At 34.6% G+C, this 8,655-nt stretch overlaps 1 protein-coding gene across 3 annotated transcripts; it reads right to left on the minus strand.

Annotated features, from left to right (window-relative positions):
• Positions 1-1,071: 1,071 nt before the first annotated feature.
• Positions 1,072-7,692, minus strand: LOC106064187 (PRELI domain-containing protein 1, mitochondrial-like). Of its 3 annotated transcripts, none has more exons than XM_056018261.1 (4): positions 7,552-7,692; positions 4,678-4,775; positions 3,636-3,852; positions 1,072-3,056 (listed from the first exon to the last, which is right to left on the minus strand). In XM_056018261.1, the coding sequence occupies exons 2-4, from the start codon at positions 4,767-4,769 to the stop codon at positions 2,739-2,741; spliced, it is 627 nt and encodes a 208-aa protein (XP_055874236.1). In that variant the 5' UTR covers positions 4,770-4,775; positions 7,552-7,692; the 3' UTR covers positions 1,072-2,738. The 3 variants fall into 3 exon arrangements, with proteins under 3 accessions (XP_055874236.1, XP_055874237.1, XP_055874238.1); XM_056018262.1 differs by lacking the exon at positions 7,552-7,692 and adding an exon at positions 7,397-7,485; XM_056018263.1 differs by lacking the exon at positions 7,552-7,692 and adding an exon at positions 7,401-7,419.
• Between the last annotated feature and the right edge of the window lie 963 nt (positions 7,693-8,655).

Below are 8,655 nucleotides of genomic sequence, written 5' to 3' on the forward strand. Positions count from 1 at the left end.
ATATGGGCGCATCCTTTGTCGTTTGAGACAGGAGAATAACTAAGCTAAAAAAACAACAACCTTATATTAGGCATAGTTGTATCAATTAGTTTGGGTCAGTCATATTCTTTAATGTCTAAGACTGACAATAATAAATAAATAAATTAGAAATTTTTTTATCAATTGTTTTTGTTTTAGTGCAATTTCATGCTATTAGGCTGAGGTTTTCCAATTTTCTCTTCACTTGTTTAGACCACTTGTGAAAGGGGTGTGGGGAGAAAGAAAGGTGTATCCCACCATTATCACTTTTTAAATGCATTTATTTAAAAAAAAATGTTGAAGTTGAATGACCTAGATTCGAACTTGAGGGCGCTAGCCTTCTCACTCCAATACACTTACCACTGTACTAGAGAATAGCTTATGAAAATACTAATTTTTATAGTTATGTATTATTAGTTTCAAACTTTAAATATAAAGGGGACTAATTCAACTTATACCATCACATCAGTGAAGTACAATTTCTTTCCCTTATTATATACCAAACAACAATTAATTACCACTACAATAGTTAATTATCTAATTGACTTAATTTTTTTTATTGATTCTTTTTTTGTTAGGTAAAAGAGATAATTGTGCAAAATTTCAGCTTGATCCGAGATCAGGTGTGGGAGGAATAATGTGTACAAACTTTATGCCAGACAAGAGTGAGTTGATATTAGATCTATATAAGTTTTGTAAAAATGACCTAATACATGGGCATCTGAAACAAGCTTATCAGCACCTCCTTCAGTTTGTACACTAGCTTCACCAACAAGTTTGCTATTTCAATCTAGTTTTCCACCATGTATAAGAAATCCCCGATATATCGTTACATCATGTACATCAAAGATATGTATCGTAACAGTCGTTATTCAAAACTATTAGTACTTGGGCTTGTTAGTTTCAGACATTCCTACATCCTAGCTCAACCCTTCCTGCTTGTTGGCAATGGGCAGGGTTTGAATCAGGGATCACCAAAACAACAGTACAGACCACATACCATACCACATGCTACATATCACTTATGGGAAGATAGACACACACAAAAAGTCATTGCTGTTTCAAAAGGATCAAATTTATCAATCACAAATTATTTCACAGGTGAAAATTAAAGCACTTGAATAATGGAGAATAGAAATAAAAAAGAAATTGTAATTCAAATATACAAACATTACAAAAATGTCAAGCTAGACCAAAGTAATCAACCAGAAGTTGCCTCAAGAATGTGTTGACAGGAAATGTGTCAGCTTTTCAAGTCTGCAATACTAAAGGACATCTGTAAAATTTTTCTTCTTATCAAGACACCATAATATGAAGGTGTAATGTGTCTAGCAAACAATCACTATTCAAGCATAAATTCCTATATTATTGGCACTCATGCTTCTAAAACACTCAGATCTCAAATATTGAATGAATTGTTGGGAGGGGAAAAAAAAACATGCCCATCAAAGCAAACCCTGGCATTGGTTATTTGGTATTCAATAACAAAATGTATTATTGTATGGTACTACATCAGCCCGTCTGACTAAGAATAATAATTATGATATTGAAGTCATTTTATCATCTGAATTCTCCACCCTTTCTTTCAATGTTAACATTGCTAAGTGAAATGGAATGCTAACAAAAATATATATATATGAAAAGTGGCAGTGACTAAGAAGGTTTATCTTTGTCGAATGCTATCAACTACATAGAGTCATATAAAAAAAACTAAATTTGTAAGTAGATACAGGTGTATCAATTAATATTACTTGTTTTAATACATGTTATTATGGTATGTACCTAAAAAATGCTGATATCTGCTTGCCTTGTATACATCTTCAATCACAAAATACATTTTGGCAAAAATTCATTAACTCAGAAAAATTGTGAAACACTTACCTTACTCATGGTCAATGCTAACAAAGTAACATATCTTCCACTAGAGGATACTTTATATAATAGACATACCAACGAGTATACTACATTTAGCACAGTTAAATTTATTTAACTAGCTAAAAGTTAAAAACATTATTGGAGAAACAAAAAATAATTAAAACAATTATTACAAACATTGAAAATGTATTCAAGTTACAAGATTTAAATTAATACTCTTTAATAATAATTTTTGTCCAAATGAAATTTTCTTTAAAAAAAATAATATAAAAGTTAGAGACTGGCTTTTAGGGATTAAAAGCTATCTTAATTTATTAGATTTCACATTGTAAGTAGTAATTATAAAGACTATAGTGGATTTAAACAAACCTTTTCTCACATAATATTATTCAAGCATTTAAAACAAGCTGCCTTAGTCTACACTCTGGAACAGTATGTCTATCTTTCAGAACACTTTGTTAAAATTCATACTTTATCTACCAACGTCAATGATATTCTCATTCAGAAATAATTCATTTAATAAACTGTTTTTGTTTATCCCATGGCACAAATACTCCACACAGCAGGTGACTCACTAAAATGGTACTTTCAGATGTAGTCCAATTCAATGGAATAGGTAGAAGGACAAACTATGAAGTTAAAATGCAATAAGGTTAATCAATATGGTTAAAGGGTTAATCAATACATTAACTTATGCCTGAGATTAATTTCTATTTGTATTTAAAAACTGTTAGGAAATATTGCCATTACATCAATAACATATCGTCAGCTTTGCTACTCTGAGACATTTTGCTGTGTGATGCCATTTACGAGTTACAAATGTCTAAAAGTCAATGTCAAAGCTATTAAGTTGAAGATGCTCTTGATAAAATGGGCGGTGCTTTGGATTTGGCCATCTCAGCTGCTTTGCGTGCCGTGTCTTTTATTTTTGTGCTCACAAGTAGTGGGTGGTCTTTGAGATGATCCGATCGGAATAATGATGTAAGGACAAAGTCTAAACCCTGAGTGGCTTTTTTGGCATTGCTTTGGAATCTCTTTGCACCAAACACTTCTAAGGCACTGGCTACACCAAACACACAAGAGGAGACAAATGCTGTTCTTTCACATATCGTCCATGCTGGATTCTCTGGGTTGATCTTATAAACACATTTTTCTTCAATACTCTGAAATAAAAATGAATATAAGAAACTTAAGTTAAGCCTGTCATTAAACATGTCAATTGAACAACAATCTTTATACCGGTATTTAAAAACATTTATTTAAATAATTTTAACATGCAGTTTCCAACTCACTAACCAAAGCCATAATATATTTTAAGTTTATTCAGCAGTACATAATGGTCAATAATGGCAAGTTTAGAAATTAGTTAATATAACTATATAGGACTACTTTTAAGAGGATTACAGGATTTGTTTTTTTTACAAACAGCAGGTATGGTTTCGCTACTTAGCAGTCCACATTAAAAGACAACTGCACCAAAGTCTTCAAATCTTTCAATTTTAAAATATCATTTTTTTCAAGTAATCTTTATAATTCCTGATCTTGTTTTCCTTCACAACAGTCAGTAAATTTAAAGTCATGAAATGACAAGTCATTTTTAGCTAGCTAATTGGCAAACAGAAATCTGGACATCTCAAAGATCAATTTTTTTTTCAATGTATTTTAACAACTAATTTGTTCGTGTAAGAAAAATCAGCAAAAAATCTATTTCTTCAATACTTTAATATCCTAGTTCTACTGACCATGATTTTTTGAAGACCTAAATTTCGTGTGTAAGTAGTAACAGTTTTTTGGGACATGTCGACAACAGACTCTTCCACAATTAATACATTCTTGTTCTGACCCACCAACTTCTCTCCCCACTTGGGGATTTTATTGGTCTTGGTGAGCATACGCCTTGAGATGATTTTGTCCCCATCAATCTGACGCGAGATAACATCTTCAGTCAGTACATGCTTACTGAAAAAAAAAAGTGTTATAATTTATTGTCAGGGATAGATTCATATTTTTCAGCTCAATAACTGTATAAGTTGGTGTACATATACTAGTGTAATTTAAGCTTTCAATGTTTTCAAAATTATCTGGCACAGGATCTAAGCTAAGGTAGCAATACATTGAATTTTAAAATTATATCTGCTATTGGGAGAAAAACAGATTCTGACCCTAGTGTCAGATGGTGCGTAGCACACCTGTTACTGCAGCATGGTTAGGATGATGAGTACGAAGACTCCTTGCCTTACTTAATTTGAATGATGTCAAGTACTTTGAATGAATACAGGACCTCCTAAAATCCTGAATTAAAAATCTCCACCTTCAATGGGATTTTATCATAAAGATCTTCATTCAGATATCAAGCATTTAAACACTCTGCCATTGCTGCCATTGTTGGTAAAGTGGATTCAGGTAAACATCTGTCTTTCATGTACTAACCTCATAAGTGTTATCACAAGAAATGCTAGTTGCTAAATTTAACATATGTAACAAATAGACATACAAACTTGAATAGTTATATGTCACAGATGTGTTTTTTTTTTATATATTTTACTTCATTAATCATACAATTCAATAGCAATTTCCCCCCAGCATTTAAAAATTCTCATAAAACATCACAATTTGAATTATCAATTAACTATGCCAAATAGACAATATCTTATCATTTCAGATTAAACATTATTCATATATAAGGTTTAGCTGCATTTTTTTTTCATAAACTAAAATGATACTTGATAATGAGAGGGAAAAATTATTCTGAAACTTCATTTACAAGTTAAACTAACAACAAACCTATTAGGATTGGGATAACGCTGCCAAAAACTTATTGCAACTTGTTCCCAGGTATATTTAAACAGACTTGTTGTGGCAACAAATTTCACCATGGTGGACTGGAACAAAAAGAAAAATAACATGAAATGAATACTCTGAAAATATGTAGCATTACATGTTCATTTCCCCCCCAAAAAATTATTTTTTTTTACGATGTGAAATTCGATTTAGGGACACTCATCTAGATATAATGACTACATTATAAATGGTAGACCATTTTGTACTGACACACCTTAGGTCTTAGGCGAACGTGGCAAAGAAGATGTCACAAATGAAATCAAGACTAGATAGCTTATTAGAGATAAGAGAAATCACGTGGCTTTCAAAGAATGAGCATCTTACATAGCAATAGAGACTAGAATGTTCGCATTCTGCATTAAAGCTTTGGTTACTGATCATCTGTTATTTCATGTTCATTCAACTTTGTACATGTCCTTCTTGTTTGTTTAAGTACATCAAACTCAGCTAACATTGTAATACGCCTGCACAGCTAAATCCATGCATCTTCTGATCATCAAACAACTCAACAGTCAAAAGACATACATATCATATTATACATTATATTACAGTTGTGTGCATCATTTTTGTCTGTTGCTTTTATACTGAGAATCTTCCATGTTCTTAAACGCAGTGTGATTTGATCAAATGTCTTTTATTTTGTGGACATGTAAGGAAATGGAGTTTCTGGGAGAATGTTTTCACGCTGACTTGAGGCGTTCAGCAACACAACTCAGCATTAGTCAAATCTTTAAGCAAAAATCAGTAGTCGACATATCAGGATTCAAACTCAAGTCCCCTCTTGTAGCCAAATACCACTCAGAAAGAGAGAGAGAGGGGGGTAAGAAAGAATAAGAGGATGAATGGCTGACCATGTAAAATAAACATTAACATTATAAAATATCTATTCTAGATCTAGAATAGTGTTTCACAAAACTTTAACTTATGATGCCCCCCAAAAACAAAAATTAGGTTCCCAATAGAAATGTATTCTTGTGGCATCTATGATCTGATGTATTATATTTGTCTATCTGGGAAGCATCATATCAACAAACGCCAACCTAGATGATGAGGTTGACTTCAGTGTTGCTCGTGCCAGTGCTGCTTTTGGCAGACTTCAAGAACAAGTGCGGCAATGGAGAGGACTCTGCATATCCACAAAACTGAAAGTCTACAGTGCTGTAGTCCTCCAGTCACTCCTATATGCAAGTCCTGGACCCGATATTCCTGTCACACCAAAAGCTTAACTCCTCCCACCTACGCTGTCTGAGGAGTATCCATAAGGTGCATTAGTCCAACCACATACCAGACACAGAAATCTTAAAGCTGTCCAACATGAACAGTATCAATGGAACAGTAAAAAGGTCCCAACTTCGATGGGCGGGACATGTAGTCCGCATGCCAGAAAAACACCTTCCCAAACAACCTCTGTACGGGGAGTTGTGTGCAAGAAAGCGCTCCCAGGGAGGCCAATACAAGTGCTACAAAGGCCGACTGGCAAAAACACATGCAATTCAAATGTCATCTTTAAAAAAAAAATTTTCGTAATAAAAACAGTAGATTATATAGATTTATATTTAGTTTTAGAATTTAGATGATGAAATAACATCAATAAATTAATAATTTAATTTATTAAGCATTAGTGGAAGATGACAGCAGGTAGACAGTAGACACCCAGACCAGAGCCGGTAGTAGGTAGTCTAGAGATCAAATTGAGTAGTTGTCTTAGACTTAAAGGGAAACTCTGATGGTTTTTCAAATCTGAGTTATTGACATATTTAAATTCTGCGTAAAAAGTTGTAAAAGTAAACATTTTACCATTTTTTTATTAAATTTAAATGCTTAGAAACATTTATATTTAATAAATTAGACAGTAAATTCTTGACATTTAAAAAAAAAAACGGGGTTCTTTGCGATTTTGTTTTTAGGTTAGGCATGTAATACGTCACTTCCCTCAACAATACTGAAAAGGAAACTAAATTTAACCAATCGTATCGCTTCATTCTTACAGTAGCTGTTAGGCTTAGTGACGGCCTAGCCCAGGCCCAGAGCTATGCTATGGTACAGTTATATAGAGATAGATCTAAAAGCATTAGGATAACCAACTCGAGAAAAAAGTAATAATTTCATCTAAGCCTCTCTTTGTCCCAAGAAGTAAATAAATCGCGTGTCTGACTGATTTGAACAAACTGGTCAGTGTAAGGTTAGTCTAGACTACGTGTGTAGTCAGTCATGACAAGAAGAATATAGTGTTAATTGTGTGTTGAGTGGTCAGGCGATAAAATACACACTGCCTTGGCCGGCTTGGTTAGTCAAGCATATAAGTCTAGTTTTATCACGCATTTTTTTTCTTTGCTTACAAGATCTGGATCTAACTGCATAGACGAAGATATATGTTTATTTTACGAGAATGTACTGTATGGTTTTTCGTTATACAGTAAGGGAATAGATTAAATTAATAGGTCTGTGTGACATCACTTTCACCGTTTTGGAAAATAATCAAAATTACATCAGAAAAACATCAATTACTATTTATTTTTTAATTAAAGTTATTATTGCAAATTAAAAAAAAGAATAATATATTCATTATCTGTAAATCAAAACACAAATTATAATTTTTAAACATAGTCAAAACCATCGGAGTTTCCCTTGAAGTTTAACTTTAACTTTAAGTGTAACTCACTGACACTGTTTTAGTTAAGTTAGTGTTTTCTCAGGAAAGTTTCAAAGTAGACTTCGACGTCACCTAGTCATAGTCCTAGATCTAGAATAGATCTAGATGGTAATATTATAATATACTGAATTTTAAAAAAATAAATTGATTCTACAATCACTTACATTTCTACTTTTAGATCTAGACTACTCTAGATTAGTAAAGGGTCTAGACTACATCAAGTTACAAATAAGTCATTTTACGTTACGTTAATTTGTTTGACACAAGTTGTAACCGGAAGTGTGTGCCGAAATAGATCTACTAAATCTAGATCTATATAGATCAGGGGTGGGCAAATTACGAAACGCGGACCACATGCCCCCCGCCGGAGCAATTTACTCACACATTATATATTATATATATGTATATTTATTAAAAATAAGACTTTGCTGCTAAGCATTCACATTATTTGGGTCCAGTTTCGCCGCCGGGTGAAGGGGTGAAGGCGGATACCTGGCGCCACAAAACCGGGAGCTTCGGGCAGATGGAGCTCGTCAGCCTAGTAAGGCAGTTCATCTAGGAGAGGGGTACTCTGACTTCAAACCCACGCTGCCTTGCGGTACTGAGGCTTCAGGAGACAACCTCGAGGAGAAATCAGGAGTGAAGCCCCTTAGGCGTTGGGAGTATCAGCTGCGAAATTCCCTCCGGCAGCTTCTGCAACTGAGTTGGTGCCAAATGTAATGCGATGCGTTCCTTTGGATCACATCAGCAAGGTCGAGAGAGGGATCATGACGCATGGGCCACCCATGACCCCTTTATCCAAGGCCCAGGAATGCGCCCCGGAGAGGAAACTCTGGTGCTGCTGCAAAGCGGCTAAAACAACACGGGAGACAACAGTTACGGGTTATAAGTCCAACTTGATTGGCGTAATGTATGGACGCCACGGGTTGTCTCTGACGGTGGGAGAGGTCTTCGCGCCTCACTGATCAGCTACCGCCCGCCTCAACCTGGGCAGCCCCCAGTCAGTTAGGTGCTGATCCGCCACAGCCTGCCTGCTCTAATGGGTGCTTAGAGCTTAGTTTAAAACGACAAGTAGGCTGGAAACTTGCACCAAGCAACAAAAGAAGAAAAATTAAACTGAAAAAGAAAATCCCTGTCATGCGACTGGCCACTTGGAATGTCAGGACAATGTGTCCTGGTCTCACTGATGATCTAAGGCAGATCGACGATGCAAGGAAGACGGCAGTTATAAACAACGAGCTAAAAAGGCTACATATCGACATTGCAGC

The sequence above is a fragment of the Biomphalaria glabrata genome, chromosome 1, assembly GCF_947242115.1.
Source record: "Biomphalaria glabrata chromosome 1, xgBioGlab47.1, whole genome shotgun sequence".
Lineage (NCBI taxonomy): Eukaryota > Metazoa > Mollusca > Gastropoda > Planorbidae > Biomphalaria > Biomphalaria glabrata.

What these genes read in the sequence shown, in the direction of transcription:
- LOC106064187 (XM_056018261.1), bottom strand. Translation starts at nt 4,769, where the DNA reads ATGGTGAAATTTGTTGCCACAACAAGTCTGTTTAAATATACCTGGGAA. An exon ending in CGTTATCCCAATCCTAATAG is followed by an intron (nt 3,853 to 4,677) that starts GTTTGTTGTTAG and finishes TTTTTTTTTCAG; the next exon opens with TAAGCATGTACTGACTGAAG. An exon ending in TAGGTCTTCAAAAAATCATG is followed by an intron (nt 3,057 to 3,635) that starts GTCAGTAGAACT and finishes TTTTTATTTCAG; the next exon opens with AGTATTGAAGAAAAATGTGT.